Source organism: Salvia splendens, chromosome 9 (assembly GCF_004379255.2).
Source record: "Salvia splendens isolate huo1 chromosome 9, SspV2, whole genome shotgun sequence".
Classification (NCBI taxonomy): domain Eukaryota; kingdom Viridiplantae; phylum Streptophyta; class Magnoliopsida; order Lamiales; family Lamiaceae; genus Salvia; species Salvia splendens.
The window spans coordinates 21,060,074-21,082,682 of record NC_056040.1 but is presented as its reverse complement, the minus strand read 5'-3'; the positions used below and the strand labels follow the sequence as shown (position 1 = coordinate 21,082,682).

Sequence of the window (22,609 nt, the reverse complement as noted above, 5' to 3'; positions counted from 1 at the left end):
ATTCAGCTTAAACAAGCAGTTCGTCTGAAACGAGCTGCAATAAGCCAACGATTGTGAAGTCCAAGCTTCTAAAGAGGATACAAGACCACAATTCGGCTTAAAAATCAAGCACTTCGTCTGAAACGAACTGCAACGAAAGTCCGATTCTCGCGATAAAACTTGCCTGAATTAGGACAAGGGAAAGTCCGATCCACGCGATAAAACTCGCCGAATTAGGACAAGGGAAAGTCCGATCCCCAAATTAGGACAACGGAAAGTCTGATCCGAGCGATAAAACTCGCCAAATTAGGACACAAGCTTAGTCCGGTCAAAGATGTTTATTTCATCAGACCAAAGACAAGTCCGGTCAAAGATGTTTATCTCATCAGACCAAAGACGAGTCCGGTCAAAGAAGAGTTTACTTCATAAGACCAAGGACAAACATCGACTTACCCCGTACCTTTATCCAGAATGCCGAAGTATTTCACTTCGCTTTCCGGGGGGGGTAGTGATGGAGTACGTACTAAACAAGCCCAGCAGCAGTAAAGCCCATCAGCCTAAAGCCCAAGAAAGAGTATCAGTTCGGCATGACTAAAGAGTATCAGAGTTCAGTTCGGCACAACCAAAGAGTTCGGCCCCAGCCTACAGCTCGGTAAAAGCCAACCAATCAAACTCTGCTCTCAGGTCGGCATCAAGCTCTACTCTCAGATCGGCAAAAGCTGCTCGGCCATAATTCAGCAGTTCGGTCTCAGTATTTGACCGAACTAGGAGATAGTGGACTCATGCAGGATTTCCACCTCCACTACACCCACGATCTACTTAGTGGTGTCAAGCAGTCATTAACTCATGCAGGATAGTGGACCCATGCAAGATCGCCACGATCTCCACGACATCCACTACCTAGTAAATAGCTGCATGCCACGATCTTGGTCCTTTGTACAAATAGAACCTAGATCTGATAGATAGGGGGACATTCTCTCGATCTCTAGAGATAGAATACAAAATAGCAAGTCTGTATTGTAAGCTGTAGAAAACAGATCAAGCAATACAACTCTGCCCTCTTTTCTTCCCCGTGGACGTAGATTTACCTCAGTAAATCGAACCACGTAAATTCTCTGTGTCGTGATCTGCGTTTTTCCTGCATTCATCACCGTCAAAAGTTCGTTGATTCATCAGAAACATTGTAGAATATTTGGTAGATAAGAGTTTCATGGCTCCGACATGATTTACATGTTGTACAAATATCCATGGATTTTATTCCTTCTCCTAATGCTAATGTTAACTTAGTCGAGCTACGAATCACTCGATTCTATCTCCCTAGATTTTGTTCCCTCAAAAAGTTCAAAAATATTAATTAAATGAAAAGGACGAGATGTTGTTTTGAATATTATTATGGTTTTAATTCGAAGCATTTAAATGTAATAGTGATACTCTAGTATATATATGTTCGGGATTTCTTTCACTATCATGGATATAGCAAGAATAGAGCCCAATTCTTGGGATATTCTGAAGTTCACCTACACAGCTTTCATTTCCAATAGCCCTAGAATAAAGCCACTATTGAAACTTGGGCTATTAGAGTGTCCACAGTATGACGGAACAGCAACGCCACAACCATAAAAAAACTTGTCTGCCTAATCAGCACAGCCACAAAAACTTGTCTAGCCATAATGACAGTCACAAATCACATTATTTTATCAATTATTGGTATATTTTAATTGGACTAGAATAAAATTAATAAGACAAAACTAATTAGAAAAAAAAATAATATATTAAAAAAAAATAAAACCAAATCTTCGTTGTATTATAAATATTGGAAAATTATACAACGAAAATTATCTAAAAACACTTAAAAAAACATCGGTGCCGCTCACTCAGTGGCATCCTCGGAATCCGCCGCTTCATCTCCATCCCTAGCAGCCTCCATCCCCATCTCCATCTGCCACTCGGTGGAATTGTAGTGTAGATGTGGATGTGTGAAGTAAAAAATGAGATGAATAGTTTGTATTTATTGAAATAAAAAGAAAAAAAATCAAAAATCTGCCGCCGCGGCTGCACCGCGAGGACCGCCGCCTCCGCCCCGACCCCGCCGCGTTCCTGGCTGCAGTGGCGGATCCAGGGGGCAGGTGGGGGCGGTCGCCCCTACCCGACCGTCCTGAGAGCCTAAATTTTTCATTGAATCAAGCCGAAAATAGCATATCCGCCCCCTCCGTAGAGTGTAGAAATATTTTTGTTTTCAATAAATGTCTTATAAAATGTAGTAGTTCAATGGTTTGGTTGTTGGATTTTTAACTAAGATGTCTATGGTTCAATCCTCAACAAAAACATATTTTTTTTCATTTTTCATTTTTCATTTTTTATTTTATCCATTCATATTTCTTCTTATTATCAAAATAATACCTTTAAATACTTTATGTAATCTAAACTTTTACTAAGTTGCATATATTATGTTGTTATATTTATTCTTTAGTTAAAATCATTTTTAATCTTGTGTTAAAGTCTTTTTTATCCTATAGTACTTATAATTTGGTCCATGCATCTTAATTATTCTCTATGTAACAAAATAAACATTTTAAATATTTTTGAAATATAAATATTTAGTGCTCTACTTATATCACTTTTGTATATAATATTTACAGTGATTTAAAATGTACATATATTTACAATAATTTTATATTTTAAAATGAATAATACATATTTGCAAGCTAAAGCATGTTTATATTTATATATTTTTTTATTTTAAAATGAATAATACATATTTGCAAGCTGAAGCATGTTTATATTTTATTACTGAAGCTAGTGCTACTTAAATATTAATATAATATTTATATATTTTATTATTAAAAATAATATTAAATTAAATATTTAATATTTAAATATAAGTTCCGCCCCAGCCATTTTCGGGTCCTGGATCCGCCACTGCCTGGCTGTTCCACCACCGCCGCGGCTCCCCTCTGGCTTACAATAGGGCGCTGCGGCGCTCTACTGTGGACACTCTTATACTTGGGTATGGCCGACATATATGTGACCAAATTCGTGTGTTTGGTTAGCAAGAATTGATGACAGATTTGCATTTCTGCTTCATTTTTTCATCATGAACGGTTACAAAATTAATGATTTATACTAGTGTAGCATGAATGCATGATGCAAGTAAAAGTAAGGATCGTATGAAGTTTAACATCTGGTTAAATTAACTCCCAACACCCATGATTATTTTGCTCTCTTATTACCTCCATTGATTCATCAGCATCTCTATTTTAGCTTCTTTCTCTGACTTGACAATGAATGACTCTTTCAATTAACAAATACTACTAATATTCCTTTGTAACTTGTTTCTCCTCCAATGTCTCTAAGTTGAGATGAGAAGAACTTTATAAACCTTTGATGAAAAATACTATGAGTAAAACTTTCATGGTCCTTCCACAATCCACACCTGGTGGCATAATGATTTGGTGTGTCTCACCAATAACTCTTTGACAATTAAAAGAAAAAGGGTCCACATGCCATATCATTTTAACATAAATTAGGAAACTTATAGGTAAATTTGGATACATCCATTTAATCATTTTATGGAAAGTTGAATAATATTTAATATAGAAATTATACTTATATGAAAAATGAGTTGACGTTAATATACTAGTACAATTTATATATGTATATTCATCTTATAATATAATAGTACTAATATGTACAAGACATCCCTTTTATAAAATAATAATATTTTCAGATTATATTAATATTTCATTTTTAAAATTTTTATTTTCTTGTGTTAAAAATTATTGATTTTTTTACATGCTAATAAATCTAATGAAAATTATAATAGTACTAACATACTACAAGACATCTCTTTTATAAAATAATAATATTTTCAAATTATATTTATATTTCATTTTTATTTTCTTGTGTTAAAAATTCTTGATTTTTACATGCTAATAAATATACCGAAAATTAATATATATAATATATAACTTACAGTCATAATTTTTAATTATGTGAATTTTTTCTTATATGTATAAATACTAAAACAATTAAAAAAGATCTTATCCATAATAATATGATTTTTTTTCTTATATATATAAATACTAAAACAATTACTTTTATGTGTATAATATTATTATATTATGATATCAATATACATATATAAATTGTACAAGTATATTAACGATCAACTCATTTTTCAAATAAGTATAATTTCTATATTAAATATTATTCAACTTTTCATAAAATGATTAAATGGATGTATCCAAATTTACCTATAAGTTTTCTAATTTATGTCCAAGTGATATGACATGTGGACCCTTTTAATTTTCAGTTGTCAAAGAGTTATTGATGAAGCACACCAAATCATTAGGCCATCCACAATAGGAATAGCCCAGCAATAGCCCAGCCATAGCCCAGCCACTGCCACATCAGCAGCACTAAAAATCCTCCTGCCACATCATCAAAACAAGCAAATAGCCCAGCAATAGCCCAGCCATAGCCTAGCCACTAATATCCACATCACTATTAACAAATATATACAAAATGAAATAATTAACAATCACACAATATGCGAAATTTAATTTACGAGACATATACGGGCCCCGGGCATCATCTGCTGCCACGGGTACATGTTGTAGTACCTGGGCACCTGTCCCCATCCACTTCCCACAGGGATCGCCGGAGTTTGTGACCCGCTACTTCCGAAACTAGGCTCGTTGTTGAGATCCATTTACCGTTGTTGATCTTGAACAGAAATTAAGATAGAGAGAATACTCGTTAAAACAAGTGGTGCGAATGAAAATGACGAACAAAGCGCGTATATATAGTGTTTCGAAAAAAAAAATTTTATTTTTTCGCGCTAGGCGGTGCGCTGGGCGATCCGGGCGCTGCAATAGCGCCGAACGGAACGCCCAGCGCCACGCGACCGCCCAGCTATGCGCGGTTTCTCTCTCCAATCGTCCGCTGGGCGGCTGCAATAGATCGCCCAGCGAACCGCCCAGCGCCGGCGCTCGGCTGGGCGGTCGCTGGGCGCCTATTGTGGATGGCCTTATGTCACCATGGTGTGGAAGGACCATGGAATTTTTACTCAAAACACTGTCATAGATGATCACTTTAACGTTGGAAGACATAAGAGCCTCCACTATAGGGGAGCCGCGGCTCCCTATAGTGAGAGCCATGGAATTCCGGGGGGGGGGGGGGGAGAGAGAGAGCCACGCCGGCGGCTCCCTCAATTTTGAATTTTTTTTAAATATTTTTGAATATTTTTTTTAAATACCTCATTCCACTCTTTTTTATCTCACACACATTTTACTCCATTCTCTTCAATTTTTACAAGGAGGAGATGATAATTTTACCCCTTTCCTATAATACAACGAAGATTTGGTTTTAATTTTTATTTTTATTAAATTATGCATTTTTTTATAATTATTATAGTCCGATAATTTTTATTGTAGTTAAATTAAAATACCTCAAAAAATTAAAAAAAATTAATATTTGGTGGCTTGGGCTTATCCACCATAGTGTGAACAAGTATTTTTTGTGGCCTAGGCCAAGTTTTGTAGCTTGGCCCGGGGCCACAGGCTTAACTATTGTGGAAACTCTAAGAAGGATAAGTGTGCACAATGAGGATTTAAAGTTGACTAGCAAGATCAACTAATCTGATAACACAAGAAATATAAAGATTAACCTAAATATTATTCCTAAGGTTTTTATATTTATAATATATAAATATATACTATCTCCGTCCTATAAAAATTGTATTTTTTTTATTTTGGTCCTTCTTACAAAATAAGTCTATTTCTATTTTGGGTTATTTTTTTTCTCTCTTATGAGTTGAGTCTAATTCTCTGCTAACAATATTCAATCATTTTTTTCTTTCTATATCTCTTCTATTTTATCAGTTGCACATTAAAAATCTAAAATTCATGCCATCCCCAAAGTCTCTATTTTTTTCATTTTGCCCCATCTTACAAAATTAGTCTATTTCTATTTTGGGTGTTTTTTTTCTCTTATGAGGTGAGTCTTATTCTCTACTAACAATACTCAATCATTTTTTCTTTCTATATCTCTCATATTTTACTAATTTCATATTAAAAATTTAAAATTCATGTCATCTCCAAAGTATCTATTTTTGTGTGACAGATTAAATACAAAATTAAAAATATTAATCATTTGACAAGCATAAACTCAAAACATACTAGCATAAACTTTTTAAAAAGTACTCTCTTCGTTCTACTATAACTGAGTCACTTCCTTTTTGCGTTCGTTTTAAGAAAATGATATAATAAATAATTAAAATGGCATGAGAATAAAGTAAGAAAGTGAATGATGTTGGTAAGACTAATCTTTACATTATTATCTCTCTTGCTTTAATTTCCCGTTACTTTAGCTATTTATTAGTACTAATATTATTTTTCTAAAATGATTACAAAAAAGAAAAGATACAATTACAATAGAACGGAGGAATAACTCCTGAAAAGTATGAATTATTTCCTTTTTAGTCTGTTCCTGAAAAGTATGAATTATTTCCTTTTTAGTCTGTCCGTGAAAAGTATGAACTTTCTAATTTTTAGAAACTCATTTCTTTCTAATGAGGTATGACTCATTCTTTACTAACAATACTTTAAAAACTTTTTCTATCTCTATCTTGTTTTTTCAATTATGCATTAAAATTCATGTCAAATCAAATGTTCATACTTTTTGGGACGGGAGAGTATGACGTCAGTAAAAAATAAGATACGAATATAGTGCAATAAATATTACTAACATGTTAATAAAATAAAATTTGCAAAATTAAAATGAAACACAAAATTTAAAACATGTTATATTTTGAATTCATTTACTCTTCTCGTCTCTCCGAATTTCCAATACAGTTCCCTGCACAAGCTTTTCTCCAAGAACCACGACACAATCCGCTGCTTTTCAGGTTTTATTCCTCCCAATCTTCAATCACTATGTATATGATCTTTCTCAATCGCTGTTTGTGATTTCCTTTTACCATTAATTTAGGTCTCATGGTGTGTATCTCGAGTTGGAGTATCACTTCTGATAATTAAACAGCGAAAATTCACGCCTGAAACTGTTAGGTTTATGATCAATAATTAGAAAATAATCTTCAAATGATACTTTACATTATACTAGAATTAATTAACCGCGATTACATTTAGAATCACTGTGATTCCATTAAGAATTTAAAGTATGGTGGAAAATTTCGTTTTTGATGCAGGAAAATGAGTAAATCAGCATTGCCCCTGCAATGTGTGCGTGGGTCGGAGAAGCAGGTGATCAAGAAGGAAGCTTTGGTGAAGCTTCTGCGGTGGCATTTTGGTCATTCTGATTTCCGAGGGAATCAGTTGGAAGCCATTCAAGCTGTTCTATCAGGTCCCTATATTTAGGCATATCTAAAATGCCACATATGTATAATGTACTATGCATGTATGTTTTCTGATGGTCCTCTGTTTGAGGATATGATCAGTGTTTTCACTGTTAATGCCGTATGCCAAGCTCACTTTGTAATTGTAGTATACCATTGCCTATGCTGCAGGTAGAGATTGTTTTTGTCTGATGCCGACTGGTGGAGGAAAGTCACTTTGTTATCAGATCCCTGCCCTTGCAAAACCAGGGATTGTGCTCGTTGTTAGTCCATTGATAGGTAAATATGACCTGTATTGTTGATTTCTGATATACTATGAAAATTATGCTGCACAAGTTCTGCTTTTCTAAATTTCAGGACATTTGATGGCAGTCACTACATTTTCTTTTGATTGTCAGCCCTTATGGTGATTAGACTCGTCTATATATCTTGTTGTTTTGAAATAATCTTTAAATGCAATTCTTTTGGTTTCGTTGTTCAATAAAACATTTTTTTATCCCTCAGGAGAATCAAGTAATGACTCTGAAAGAAAAAGGGATTGCTGTTGAATATCTCTCTTCAACTCAGACTGTCAAAGTCAAGAATAAGGTATTAAAACCATCTTGTTTAAGTTGTACTGAGAGTGAAGTAGGTAGGTTTCATTTGTCAATAGTTTTTGTTGTATTTCTCTTGAAGTATCTTTTGAAGGATCAAGCGAAGCTTGATTAACATTTTATAGTCACGCCACAGATAACCATTATATTGTGAAAAGTAGTTGTCACATGGTGGTGAACTTCATTGTTTACTGTGAAAGAGTATTATGAACATTTTCTAGGTGAAGAATGTTTCTGCAAGTTCATTTTCTATCTTGTTGACAACCCTACATGTTTGATATTGTTTATTATTGCTGTGCAGATCTATGAAAATCTTGAATCTGGAAAGCCATCTTTGCAACTATTGTATGTTACACCAGAACTGATTGCCACATCAGGATTTATGTCAAAGTTGATGAAGATTCATGGCAGAGGATTGCTAAATCTTATAGCAGTTGATGAGGTCTGAAATCACACAACCCTTGGAGAATCTCATACAAATGCTTCTAAAGTAAACACATAAGTTTATCTTTTCGTAATTAATAAAGAAAATGATTTTACTTAACATTTTTTCAATTATTGTTAGGCACATTGTGTATCAACATGGGGCCATGATTTCAGGTTACTCTTCAAACTTTAACTTGTATCTCCTACTCAGCTCTTTTATTGAAGCACCCTTTCTCAACAGTCGATGAATTGTTTTAATTTTTACGTTTTTCTTTAAACCCTTCTAATTTTAGAAATTTTGTAGTAATATGTTTCCACTTAGAGTCATTACATTAAGTTCATAGTACAAGTTATGCATTCAAGGTCTTTGAAATGCAGGTAACTAGTGTACAAAGGTCCTCAATATATAATATAAGCTCGTTTATACATACTGCTTCTGTACCTCAACTTGTCTATATAAAATTATTTTCATTTTTCTAATTAATTAAAAACTTCATATGTACTTCTGAGTTCTGACTCTAATCAATATGACCTTGATGTATTTAGACACATAGTAGTCTCCTCGCCTCTCTCCTAAATTATTTTATCTTTATGCATGCATGCACGCATGCATGTGTGGTTGTTTACGCACCTCACTGATAGCTTGTGAATAGAGCTGAACTGTTCTGGTGTTGACTTATATTAGGCCAAGCTACAGAAAGCTTTCTTCTCTGAGGAATAATTTGCCTGGCATACCAGTTTTAGCATTGACAGCAACAGCTGTTCCCAAGTGAGTTGCGATCGAACATTCTTTGAGTGGAAACAAGAAGTATTTTATATTTAGATTATTAATGCTTTGTAATCATTTTAAATGATTTCAGATAACCAAGTTGCTATAATTTTTTCTCAGATACTATTTGTACTTGTTCATTAAGTTTTTGGGATACTAAATGGAAAAATTAGAATCTCTGCCTTTTTAGTCACATTTATATATATCTATGGAATTTACCTTTCTTGTCCGATTTGAAGATATATTTTAATAAGCAAAGGCGGAACATTTATAGCAGATTTGGTACTTCTGCAGGGTTCAGGAGGACGTGATAAAGTCCTTGTCTTTGCAAAAACCTCTTGTTCTGAAGTCATCATTCAATCGTCCAAATCTTTATTATGAAGGTTTGCTCCCTGTAGCTTGATTTTATATGCTGACCTTATCTCTATCTTGATTCTTCTATCATCGCCTAACAATACCATATCACTTCTTTGTCCGGAGGGGAATATATATTACAATAGGGTATAACAAATGCTCATATTCACATGATCACATCATTTAGTCAAATATCAAATCCAATGACTCAATTTTCTTTTGGAATAACAAAATCCAGAATCTTGCAAAAGTAGTCACACGATGTTAATTATTAATTGTGATTCCATATGATAAAAGCTAGCTTTGGATGGTGATGCTTCTAAATATGATTAATTAACTGCCTAGATCTTGAAAGTACGAATTATGTCAACTCTGATATGTCTCCTTTTTCATCATGCAGTTCGCTATAAAGATCTGATGGATGATCCATATTCTGACATTTGCAATTATCTGAAATCCTGTGGAAATGTTTGTGCCATTGTTTATTGCCTTGAGCGCACAGCTTGTGATGATCTGGCAGTCCACCTATCTGCAAAAGGAATTCCTTGTTCTGGTATTGGAACTATTTTCTTAACTTGTTCTCGGAGCATCACTGACGTAGGATTTTTTCAAATGAATTTCTTTTTCTTCCACTTTCAGCATATCATGCAGGATTGAGCAGTAATGTCCGGAGTTCTGTCTTGGATGACTGGATCTCCTCTAGAACACAAATAGTTGTGGCTACAGTAGCTTTTGGGTATGCTTTTCTCACTTTCTTTCCACCTTTTTTTTAACTTTGTGTGTATTTGATTTCCATTCAAAATGATTTGTTATTTACCATTTTACTGCTATATACTCTCCCCTTCTCACTAATAATGACTCAAAACTTTAGGGCACAGGTATTTAGGAGAGTTGAAAAGTAGTGTAAAGGTGTGTGAGCGATTATGTTATTTAAAGTTGTATGTGTAATAAAGGTGTTTCAAGAAGGAAACAGGCCATTATCAATAGGACAGCTCAAAAAGGAAATCAGGTCATTATTAGTGGGACAGAGCGAGTATTTCATGGCTAATCTTGAAGGAGAAAGTTACCCGGTGCTCGATTTTACTCCAGAAAGCACATCGTACACAACACTCTTGATCATTAATTGTTGTAAAATATATGGCATGAGAGGTACCCGACACCTATAAGCCTAGATCAGATACGTGATAACTGACTACATTATCGTCCTTATACGGACAACTATCGTAATTGTTGTATTTTGGTTTTCTTATTCCTTCTATTCTGATAAATTGGTCTTTTTTCGGCACGAGGAAGGCCTTAAGGATAACGCATCTGGAGTTACTTTTCAGAAGAGAACTTAGTTACCGGTCTCAATATTCTTTCTCCAAAATGTGGTTACAGATGAGATGGCAACAGACAAAAATATTGATACAACTAGCATGGATCACAAAGAAAGTTAACCCCATATTTCAGTGCACTTGAGGGTGGAACCTAACAAATTTGTTTCAGGGGCCAATGAATGATAATGCACACCAATATTATGATTTGAGTTATCAAAATAGCCCCTTTAGTCGCTGAAAATAGACTGATCTCTTAATTTTGCATATTCACTTTATCAATTACATTGATCAGGATAAAATATTAGTAAGACTGCAGAATATGGAATGACTGTGGTGCTGATATGAGAAATTATGTTATCTCCATATCTCATTTTAGTGCCTGGAAGAATGCCTTAGCAAGAACTTTATGACTCGTCTTATTCCACCTTTTGGTTTACATTTCCTATATCCTCTTGAATGAGTTCTTTAAGTTTGAAAAAACAATTGCATGCTCCTTCGTGGAATTGTATTTCAGACTTGTGCAGTGTTTTGTGTCTTAACATGCGTAGTGCACACTGCACAGTTAACTTCAGGCTCTTTTTAACTTTGTTATTCTTTTGGTGACGGAATCCTCTCCTGGAGACATCCTGTTACATTCACAGTTTCTGAGGCAGTGATTTTTCTGCAGGATGGTAAGTACAATCTTAAGAAAATGCATAGAATAAAATGCAGATTGTTTAGCTAATGGAGACTAAGAAGATTCCTACACTGAGGCATTTGTATAACAATTTCAGGGTATTGATAGGAAGGATGTCAGAGTTGTTTGCCATTTTAATATTCCCAAGTCTATGGAAGCATTCTACCAAGAGTCAGGTCGAGCTGGTCGTGACCAATTGCCTTCTCAAAGTCTGTTGTATTTTGGAGTTGATGATTGTAGAAAAATGGTTGACTACCTTCCTGCGAAGTCACTTATATTTTAAGTATAGGCTGATTTTATTCTGAACTTAAACACATTGCAGGAATTCATCCTGAGTAAGGCCGAAAACAAGAAATCACATTCTTCTAGCTTGGATGAGGGTTCCACAAAGAACTCCTTAGCTGAGTTCCAGAAAGTAAATATCTGCATTCATCTGGAATAAGATTTGTCTCTCTTTTTTTATTAGTTGAGCCTTGGTCTGTGCTACATTAGATGATTGAATACTGTGAGGAGGCAGGCTGCCGGAGAAAAAAGATCCTTGAAAGTTTTGGGGAAGAGGTACTTGACACCAGACTGTTAAATACTCTTTACTATTTTATTTTGGCTTTTGTAAAACTGAATCAATTGATACATATTGACAAGATACAACTGTCTTTCTTTCGAAGCAGGTAACGGCATCATTATGTGGGAAAACTTGTGACTCATGCAAACACCCTGATATGGTTTCAAAGTATTTGGAGGAGCTTACAAGTACTGCTGCTTTTCAATATAAAAAGGGGTCATCTAGAATATACATAACCAGGTCACTATTTGGTGATTCCTTATTTGTATTACCACACGTGTTTTTCACTTGTTTGTTGTGTTGTTGCCATTCATTGCTTACTAGTTTTTTCTAATATCATCAAGTTCAAGCTCAACACGTACTCCCTCCGTCCCATAATAGATGTCACACTTTCCTTTTTAGTTTCTCCCACAAAAGATGTCACATTTCCTTTTTTGGAAAAAAGTTCTCTCACATTAATATAGATATATTATTTTCTCTTTCCACTTAACACACAAAACAACACCTCATAAAATCTCATGCCAATCCCCAAGTGTGACATCTACTATGGGACGGAGGGAGTACTATTATTTACCATTGTTAGAAAAAAGTTTGGACTTGTTTATCGGTAGACATAAGTCAAAATGTAAAGCTAGGTTCTGTATTTATTTGATACTACTCATCTGTAACTTGCAATTTTAATCTGTTCACTTGTTCTGATTTATTTAGTATCATCATGCAGTGCTTCAGAGACCTATGGTGATGAACAATTGTCAGAATTCTGGAATCGAAATGATGAAGCTAGTGGATCTGAGGAAGAAGATATTTCTGATTCTGATGGTATATCTAAATCATGAACTTAATGTCCATCATATAAAGAATTGGTGGTTCTCTGATATTCAACCTTATTTATATACTCCCTCCATTTTTTAAAAATAGCAACTATTTCCATTTTGGGCCGTTCCTTAAAAATAAAACCGTTAGAATCTTTCCATTTTAGGCCACTAACTACTTTCACTACTTTTTCTCTTCCTCTCTCTTACTTTACTCATTTTTCTTTTCCTTTCTCTTACTTTACCAATTCTTCTCACTTACTTTACCAATTGTGCATTAAAACTCGTGTCGTTTCAAATGTTTCTATTTTTTTAATACGGAGGGAGTATAATAGATACTCCTATATATTTTCTTATGAATGCTAAGCATCCTTTCTTTTCGCAAACCTCCTGTATCTGTCTTCAGATGCCACAGAAATTGCAAAAAGTGTAGCAAATTCGGGAAAATCATCCAAATGGAAACTAGATGAAAGATTGGAGTCATTAGAACGTGCGGAAGAGAATTATTATCGGAATAAAAATAACCAAGACAAACAGGTTAATACTCTCTCTTTCCCCTCTTAATCATAGTTGAAGTTTTACAGGTTAAACTAGAAGGTTAGTCATGTGACTCATGTCTAATACAAATGATAAAAGTGATGCAAGCAGATCCAGAGTAAAATATCGATTAGGAGTGATGATATTATTTATGTGTTGATTATAATAAAGACAAGCCTTTCAAAGCTATATTACTTGTATATGGCAAGAGGTTTATGCCTCTGACATCTTTCACTTCTGTTCCAGGTTCTGGGTAATGGTAGGGGCCGTAGGGCTTTAAGAAGCATTTTAAACACGGTTTTTAAATTATGTCTCTGACATCTTTTTGACTCTTGATTCTGTATGTCATTGGAGAATGGAGTAGGTTATTTTCCTTTTTGTGGATTATTGTATTCAGACATAAGAGTAATAACAGCCAGCCAGATGCAAGACCTATAATATGTTCATATTTTTATTCGAGCTTGTTGTACTCGGATCCATCTGCATTCTGTTTTTTTTTACTCAAATGTTTCAGTTGTTACTGATCTTACCTTTCATATTGGTAGGCCAATAAGGTCGACAAGAAATTCATATCCGCGGCGCTTAGAGATTCTGGAAAGCAGAGGTTACTAAATGCAATGAAGCAAAACCAGCATCTTTCCAGCACTTTACAGTACGCTTCCCTCCTTACTTGCTTTTATGTGAATTGCTCGAGTGGCTTTTATTCGCTAGCATATGTTTGTTCCATTTGATGAAAAATTCTCAGGATGGACTTTGTGACATCTGCGGAGACACTTGAGATTGAATGTTACCGGAAATATGGGAAAAGTGGGAAGTCAATCTATTTATCCCAGATGGCAAGTACCGCAAGATGGCTGTCAGCAGTGGTCCCTGATGAACTAACACAAAGACTTGGTACCACTACTAGCATGTCAACAGAGGCTGCTAAACCCGAAGCAGATTGCTCTTTATCACCATCAGTGCCATTCATTGCAGCAATCACACCAGTCCATGAAGAGAATGGGAGTGGCAGTGGTGCTACTGTTGAATCAAACTCTGCTGTCCTCGAGCATACATTGCCGCCACCAATTCTGTCTTTCTCAGAATTCATAAACAGGAGAAAAGTGATGGATAAGCAGGTTTCGACATCTAAAAGAGAGTCCAAGGATGGAGTTAGCCAAGGCATGGAGAAGAAAGCTAAGTGCTAGGCTCTTTAACTGGAACTTCAAATTTGGAAGGAGTATTGAACAGGTAGCATGTGGTCCTCGGCAGTCAGAGATTTGCAGCTGACACTGCTCATTGAACGCATCGTTACTGATTTGTTTAGCATCTAGATTGCTATGTAATCTCTATAAATACCGAGCTATCTTGTACTGTTTCATCATGATTAAATGCATAACAATGTTACATAGGGTTATACTAAAATGACAACCTACCATCAACGAGGACCTTTGGATTTAGGAGCAGATTCAATCATGATCTGTCATGACAGGCTTGCTTGCTTATGTATCGCAGATTTGTTTGATTATCTCTGATTTTGTATCGCAAATTGCTTGGAACCATATGTTGAATTGCTTGTCTATATATCGCAGATCGTTTGTTTGCCTATGTATTACTTGTCTATGTATTCCAGACTGTTCGCATATATTGTCATTTTAATTATGGTGTCATCATAGTGCATCCCATGTTACATAAGCATTAGCTTGTTCTTCATCTATTGCTTTTCGTGACCATTATTATATATTTTTTGTATTAATTAAAAGATGTTTATATGTCTAAGAGCATCCAAAGTGGGACGGATGTCCCGACGAACTTTCCAAAAACACCTCTTGCCACGTCATAAGGACATCCTACTGCACTACCACGTCATAAGGACATCTCACTGCACAATGACATACATCCCGACGGACATTCACAATAATAAAAATTCACAAATTCACCAAATTAAGCAATTTACGGAATTAAAATTTCGACACGAATAAGGAGAAAATGCAACCACTTTATTTAAAACAAAAAACATACATAATTATTAAAAAAAACACATAGTTAAAAAAAACAACCTCAAGCTTCGACAAATGCGGCCCCCGTCTCACTCCTCGTCGTCCCCGCCGCCAGTCCCGTCATGCCCGTGGCCGGTCCCGGCTTCACTCACGGGCAGGGATGACATCCCCAAATCGCGCCGCATACTGTCGATGACATCCTTCAACATCAACTTGTATAAGGGGTCAGTCGCTGCATACCACTTCTCCATGGTGTGTATCAGGGTCTCATGCTGCTGTATGCGGACGAGTGAGGAGAGCTCGGGATCGATCTGGGAAGGAGCTGCCGATTGGACCTCAGGGGACCCGCTGACGCTTGCCCTAGTCATCCGCATCGCGGTCTTTTGCCCAACCGGGCGACGGCGACGGGAATACGATTGAGGGGTCGGGAACTCTGCCTCGGCGTTAGGGAGTTCGTGGGAACCGGCACTGCTGCTGTACTCCCCGGAGGCGTTGATCTTTGTCCGCTTTGGCCAGCCAGCTTCAACGCCAGAACTAAACTTGGCGGAAGTCTGCACCACAAGATAGACCTCCCAATATTTGAATACCCCGAAACCCAATTCACCGTCGGGGAATTGCTGGTGAGACCGAAGCTTCACATCATCGGCGGACATGTCGTTGGTTGTCGTGTTGAGGTTGTTTTGGTAGATGCCGGCAAATCGGTTGAGCTGCCTGCTCAACCGCTCTCATTGTTTCCGGCATTGCTCTCCATCGTGAGGCTTCCCACCTGGCGGTTTGAATTGGAGGTAGCTTTGGCTAATGCGCCACCATATTCTGTCGATATGCTGGTTAGCCCCGACATAGGGATCTTCGACTACACTGATCTAGGCCTTCGCCAACGCGACGCACTCCCCTATGCTCCAGATGGTCCTCTTTCTCCCGCCGGCTTCATCCCCCTCATCCTCAGCCCCCGCCCCACCCTCGTTCCTCGTACGCAAGGACGAGGTAGTGCCCTTGCCCTTCCCTCTCCCTTGCTTCCGCGTCCTCCCTGCCGCCGGTGGCATCTCAGTAGGAGACTCCCTGACCGGAGATAGAGATAGCCCCAACTCCTCAAAAGAGAAAGTCTCAATACCGGTGAACTAAGTGTCCAGATGAGTACTCTGGGGGGAATCACTAGATAATAAATCCATGTAGAGGCGATAGACATTGTCCCAAGGTGATTGGGGGACCCCCTGTCTGCTACCCCGCAATGGCAGGAATGCATGTATCATCCCGGGCATTTGGGGCATCATCCCCGTCATCGCGGCACTCATCCCGTGCATTTAGAGCATCATCTCACACTGTACCCGGGCATCATCCCCGCCATTTGGGGTTGGGGCATCATCGGGGCCATTCCAGGCATCATCTCGGTGCACTTCCGCCGGCATTTCCCCCAATTATAACGGAAAAGTCGGCGTTTGTGACTCGCTCGTAGCGGGGGAATAACTATCGTGGTGCTCCATTTATCTTCAAAAGAAATGATAGTAGAGAGAGAAACTCATTAAAACAAGTGGTGCGAATGAAATGAAGTTCAACGAGCTGTATATATAGAGTTTTTTTTAAATTAAAAATCGGGACGTCCGTCGGGACGTCCATCGTGGCACCGCAATGACGGACGTCCCCGGAATACCGCGGAACTCCGGTGTCCGCAACGCACGTCCGCCTCCCTGCTGCCTAATGGCGGACTTCCGGCACGCCGGTCGGACGTCCGCCGGAACAGCCGCCATTGCGGATGCTCTAAGAATATGTAGTTTGTTGTTATATCATACTTCCTCCTACTTTTAAAAATATAACTTTTGAAACAACAGGAGTTTTAATGTCAACAATTAAGGGACATTAAAAATTGAAAAGTTAAAATTTTATATTCTAATTTTAAAAGTTGATAAAAAAATGATCCAATTTTTTTTGAATGAATATATATATATAAAGTGATACGTGAAGTAGTACATGTGGGAATATTATATTGCTTTATAAAATGATTATGAATGAAAAAATAGAAGACAAAATAGGGATGCAGGTGGCAGAAATATTCCATCAGAGCTGTCGGGCGTTAACGGAGGTTAGATTCTTTCACCGCAGTCAATCACGGATCCCTTGCTTCCTTCAAAATTACACAAATGCCCCCGCTTTCGAAAAAGTAGAAAAAGAATTACAACTCAAAACAGATAGAGACAGAATCACAGTGGAGAAGGAGTTGGCCGACGAATCAATAACCTCCTCTCTCTCCCTCTCTCTCTCTCTCTCTCGAATGCGCTTGTTCGTGTCTATGGAGGAGACATTCAGAGCAGCAAACAATTAGTCTGTGTTCTGTGGAGAAGAGGCCGCGGCCATGCCTGAACCCTGCGCCGGTTCTGCTTGCCTAGACGTTGAGACCATCTATCTCGGCGGAAAGGTTGTATTCCTTCTATTTTTTCCCTATTATTGTTCAATTGCAATTTTCTACTTCCAATTTTCTATAGAGGAAAACACCTTGTGTTTTGATAAGGATTGAATTTCCTGTTTCTACTTAAGCAATTTCTAGATCAGCTTCTTGTTTCTGTATCTAGCATTCTTGAGGAATTTTCTTGACATTCTTTCTCTAAATACAAGTCAATTTTCTTTTTTTCTGCAAAATATGCTGCTATAAAAGAATTTAGTAGCTGTCCCGAATTCTTTGAATCGAATCGAATCTCATCTTCTGTGCATTGCATGTTGTTAGATACTTATCTTTAGAGATTTTATGATATTGGTGCTAACGATCTTTCTCATTAGTTGTTAGTTTTAGCTTTTTTTAATTCCATTGGTAAAAACTGAACATTGTGAAAGGTGTCATTTTCGTTGTTGAAAGTATGGCTCGTTACAGGCTGTAGTTATTCTGTCTGTTTCTTTTTCCTGTGGTTAGAAGTTGTCATCAAATCATAATAAATTTCAGTGTTTCTTTTCAATATCGAAATTTATCTGTTTCAATCTTTTCATTTTCATCGATTATGAGCAATCTGGATCAACAAGTGGTTGAGTTCACATGTATTCTCTTTTCATAAAGATAGCAAACAATGGTATTTTCCTTTGCCAAAAGGGTAATCATTTAAGCAATCTTTTCAACTCATTTGCAACATTGTTTCTTTATGGAGATTGGAGAACATAGTAATGATATCATAGATATAATTATAGTTTTCAAATTATTTGGAATGTTGATTTGTGGCAATTTCTTAATGCCCGTTATTGATATTCATGGTTCAGGAACATATTGTACGGACTGGGAGTGGCTCTGTTTCAGTTATAGTGTATGGAGATCCCGACAAGCCAGCTTTAGTCACTTATCCTGATTTAGCTTTAAATCGTGAGTTCTGAGTAAACCTTGGTGGTCGCTTTTGTTCGTTTAGATGTGTGCTTGCCAAATTTTACAAGCCAATTGTGTCTTCTCTGTCGTGCAGATATATCCTGTTTCCAAGGATTGTTCTTTTGTCCAGAAGCTGCAACTTTGCTGCTCCACAATTTCTGCGTTTACCATATTAGTCCTCCAGGACACGAGGTCCGTAAATTAGCCTGGCTGTTCGTGATGGCATAGTAAACTTACCCTTTTGCTCATACATTCTCCAACTATTATTACATTTTTATATATACACTGAATGATATAGCTCACTTGATATTTAACTTCGACTCTGGTAAGAGTTCTTGCAGTTGGGAGCTGCGGCAATTTGTGCCGATATCCCTGTGCCTTCTCTCAGTGACTTAGCCGATCAAATTCTTGAAGTGCTTAACTATTTTAAGTATGTCTTGTATTTTTCCTGTGTTGACTTCACTGTCTGTTTTAAGTTATGATTGGACTTCTAAGTTGGGTTGGTACTAACTCGAAATGCCACTAGTCATATGTCCCTGATAAAATGACTTCTAAATTTATTCAGGCTTGGTGCAGTTATGTGCATGGGCGTAATGGCTGGAGCTTATGTTCTCACCTTATTTGCTGTATGTTGTACACTTGTACTTGGATCTGTTTCACAATATCATTCTTTTTATGTCCCCAATTTTTTATATAATCGGGAAATATGTTACAGATGAAATTTAGGGAGCGAGTTCTTGGTTTGATACTTGTTTCTCCTTTATGTAAAGCTCCATCTTGGACAGAATGGCTGTGCAATAAGGTATCATTCTCAGATTCTCAATCAGTATTGTATGCAATGCAGATTCTCAACTCATAAAAACTGAGGTGATACTAAGATATGAAATTTGCAGGTAATGGCCAACTTGCTCTATTACTATGGAATATGCAACATGCTTAAGGATTGTTTACTTTATCGGTACTTTAGCAAGGTATCTATTATCTTGTTAATCATTGAAATATCCCTTATCCTGCCCCATGTTGTAGATGTCATCTTTGTTGATATTGATTGAGATATTACTAGTCAGGTTTTATGAGTATAGTTTATTTGTGTTTCAGGAAGTTCGTGGCAGTGCTGAAGTTCCAGAATCAGACATAGTTCAAGCATGCAGAAAAGTTAGTGCTTAATACATGTAGTTTCCATTATCTAGGACAAATAATGCTTTGTTCTTTTCGTAGTAGTATGATTTTCTATGCTTAAAATATTAGTATTAATTGGTTGAGTTTTCCAGCTGCTTGATGAGAGGAAGAGCTCAAATGTTCTGCGGTTCCTTCAAGCAATAAATAGGTATCAAAGGCTGAAAATATGAGTATATACAGGCCAAGTTTCTTGATGGCTTCTTCACTTTTGCTTGTTCAAGAATTTTACTCATTTTTATCTCTTATTTTTTGCTGATGAACAGGAGACCTGACATTACTGATGGGCTGATGACGCTAAAGTGTCGAACTTTAATATTTGTTGGAGATGATTCTCCTTTCCATTCAGAAGGTCTTCACATGGCTGCTAACTTAGACAGAAGATACAGTGCCTTGGTAGAGGTATGCAATATGGATCAAATGTAACATTGCCGCCTTTGTTAATAATCAATGCGGAAAAATCTAGCATCACATCTGCTTCGTATATAATCTGCTGCATGTCAAGATCCAAGTTTTATGAATGACTTATGAAATGTTTGCACTATAGTTTTTCATGTTTCTGGAATCTGGAGTGTGCATTGACAATGATTATATCAGAAAATGTGATGTATTTTTATGTATCGCCTCATTGCTTGTAAAAGGTTCAAATGCTGTTCTAATGGAAGAATATTATTACTTACTACACAGGTTCAAGCTTGCGGGTCAGTAGTGACTGAGGAGCAGCCATACGCAATGTTGGTGCCGATGGAATATTTTCTCGTAGGGTATGGTATACACAAACCGAATCATTTTAACAGCAGCCCCAGGAGTCCACTTTACCCTACGTGTATCGCTCCAGAACTCCTCTCTCCAGAAAGCATGGGATTAAAGCTAAAACCAATCAGGACTCACCTTTCATCACAAAGATAGAAGTCGTCACTTAATTACTATTGTAAATTGGGAGGTTCGTATAACACGTTCGTTCTATTTATTTATTTATTTTGCCAGGCCATCGTGTTAGGGCGATTGAGGAGGGTAGATATTGTTTTAGATTGTAGTAATTCTTGATTGAACATAGGGTTGGGATTGTTTTAGACTATTCTTTCGTGTGTAGTTAGTTATGCCATTCATGACTTGATCTGTTAGATCCGTAGACGACTACAACGACCGTGACACGAGCAATAAAGAATGGAGAGGGAGTGGACTCTAGTTGCTCGAATTATCTGGCATCTATTTGTGTTGTCAATTTTGTTGTTGTTTATATAGAAATAGAGATTTGATCTTATTCCCTTAGGTTTGCAAGCACATGGAGCTGGGCTGCCAATATGCTTTTAGTTTTCATGGACAACTGTAATGTGATAGCTACTGCATTCCTTTATATTAATGTGATGGATATTACAATCAAATATTTGTGATCACACTGCACTCAATTATACATGTATATATTAAATTACTTGTATTAATCGAAGGTAAATACTGCTACAACTGCAAGTATAGTATGGCTTAAAATTAAGTGTAACGCCATTTTGGTAATTTAACGTGTTCTTGATAATAAGATTTGCCTCGAATATAGTAAGGTAGTCACTATAAATTGCTATGCAAATTGTAGTAATAGATTATCTTACTTTTTTCTTTCTATTAGTCTATCTACTTTTTTACCTATCCACTTAACACACTAAACATCAATTTCTTAAACTCTCAAAACGAAGCCCCAACTATAAAAGAAAGAAGAGAGTATTATTAATTAACAATAATTTATTATGAATAAAATTACAAAAACATCCCAAAAATTGACAAGTAAACCGAAGAAGATTGCAAATATTTGGGGTCACATCATGTATATATATACCACTCCTAATAATTATATTAGGTCATGAGGATACTAATGTTGATTATGTCTACATTAAATTTGAAACATTATTAATTTATGTCAACTCCTTATATATAGAGCTAATTTGGTCCTTGATTTAGTATACCTAATGATCTTATTATTCAGAGTTTAGGATTGAGAAAAGTGAGTGATGATGATCAAAATGAAAGGTGTAGTATGCGTAGCAATATTGTTTTTGTTGCTGTTTGATTTTGCAGTAAAAAGCAAGGGTGTCGAAATATCATGTAGTGAACAGCAAGGAACACAAAGGAAGATGATCCATGTCCAGATAAAGAAAAGGAGCCGTGGTTCGGGTGGAGCCGGTTCGTCGTCTGCGCCTAAACTATCTTCCTATTCCTTCCTCTCTTTCTCCCTCTTATTTACCTTACTCTTTGCATAGATGTTCATGCGATATTACTTCATTCTGATTTGATTTCATCTTTTTCATGTAATTGATTTTGTGTAATAAAGTTTGTTGTACAATATTTATCTTATTCCTATATGTCTCCAATATTGTGAAGCCAAAATGTAAATTGGTTTATACTATTACTATTGGAATTGGAACCTAGAAAATCAAGGTGGAATGCATAAGATCACAGGAGTTCAAGTGCTGGATTAATTCTGTGTCAATCGGAATTAGATTCAAATATAAATAAATCGGAAAATTTATTAAATAGGAGGATTTCAACTATATGGTTTGACTCCAACAATTGATTAGAATCAAAGTGTAGTGGAGCGACAGTAATTGAATAAGGGATTCCAATTTTCAACATAAATGATTATTTTAATACTTTAAGTCTCAGGGATGAATTGTTCAAAAAAAATGTAGACTTGATGGTAAAAAAAATTAGAGAAATGTGTTAAAATCAATCAACGACACATCACAC

General features: G+C 36.5%; 2 protein-coding genes across 8 annotated transcripts; both read left to right on the top strand.

Annotated features, from left to right (window-relative positions):
- Window positions 1-6,803: 6,803 nt before the first annotated feature.
- LOC121748642 (ATP-dependent DNA helicase Q-like 3) lies at window positions 6,804-14,888 on the top strand. Of its 4 annotated transcripts, XM_042143113.1 has the most exons (21): window positions 6,814-6,886; window positions 6,970-7,046; window positions 7,187-7,341; window positions 7,505-7,612; window positions 7,732-7,739; window positions 7,838-7,921; window positions 8,228-8,368; window positions 8,492-8,526; window positions 9,038-9,121; window positions 9,416-9,504; window positions 9,876-10,028; window positions 10,115-10,211; window positions 11,462-11,465; window positions 11,568-11,717; window positions 11,793-11,885; window positions 11,963-12,028; window positions 12,139-12,272; window positions 12,754-12,851; window positions 13,251-13,381; window positions 13,927-14,033; window positions 14,127-14,888. In XM_042143113.1, the coding sequence occupies exons 3-21, from the start codon at window positions 7,191-7,193 to the stop codon at window positions 14,566-14,568; spliced, it is 2,175 nt and encodes a 724-aa protein (XP_041999047.1). In that variant the 5' UTR covers window positions 6,814-6,886; window positions 6,970-7,046; window positions 7,187-7,190; the 3' UTR covers window positions 14,569-14,888. The 4 variants fall into 4 exon arrangements, with proteins under 4 accessions (XP_041999048.1, XP_041999047.1, XP_041999050.1 ...); XM_042143114.1 differs by lacking the exon at window positions 6,970-7,046 and having other exon boundaries at window positions 6,804-6,886; XM_042143116.1 differs by lacking the exons at window positions 6,814-6,886; window positions 6,970-7,046; window positions 7,732-7,739 and having other exon boundaries at window positions 7,313-7,341.
- Window positions 14,889-17,549: 2,661 nt separating this feature from the next.
- LOC121749707 (protein NDL1-like) lies at window positions 17,550-21,258 on the top strand. 4 transcript variants are annotated; one of them, XM_042144301.1, is made up of 12 exons: window positions 17,551-17,770; window positions 18,598-18,697; window positions 18,792-18,889; window positions 19,039-19,127; window positions 19,263-19,323; window positions 19,413-19,499; window positions 19,591-19,668; window positions 19,796-19,852; window positions 19,969-20,024; window positions 20,140-20,275; window positions 20,561-20,816; window positions 20,999-21,258. In XM_042144301.1, the coding sequence occupies exons 1-11, from the start codon at window positions 17,708-17,710 to the stop codon at window positions 20,780-20,782; spliced, it is 1,047 nt and encodes a 348-aa protein (XP_042000235.1). In that variant the 5' UTR covers window positions 17,551-17,707; the 3' UTR covers window positions 20,783-20,816; window positions 20,999-21,258. The 4 variants fall into 4 exon arrangements, with proteins under 4 accessions (XP_042000236.1, XP_042000235.1, XP_042000234.1 ...); XM_042144302.1 differs by having other exon boundaries at window positions 17,550-17,770; window positions 20,143-20,275; window positions 20,561-21,258; XM_042144300.1 differs by having other exon boundaries at window positions 17,552-17,770; window positions 20,561-21,258.
- The last annotated feature ends 1,351 nt before the right edge of the window (window positions 21,259-22,609 follow it).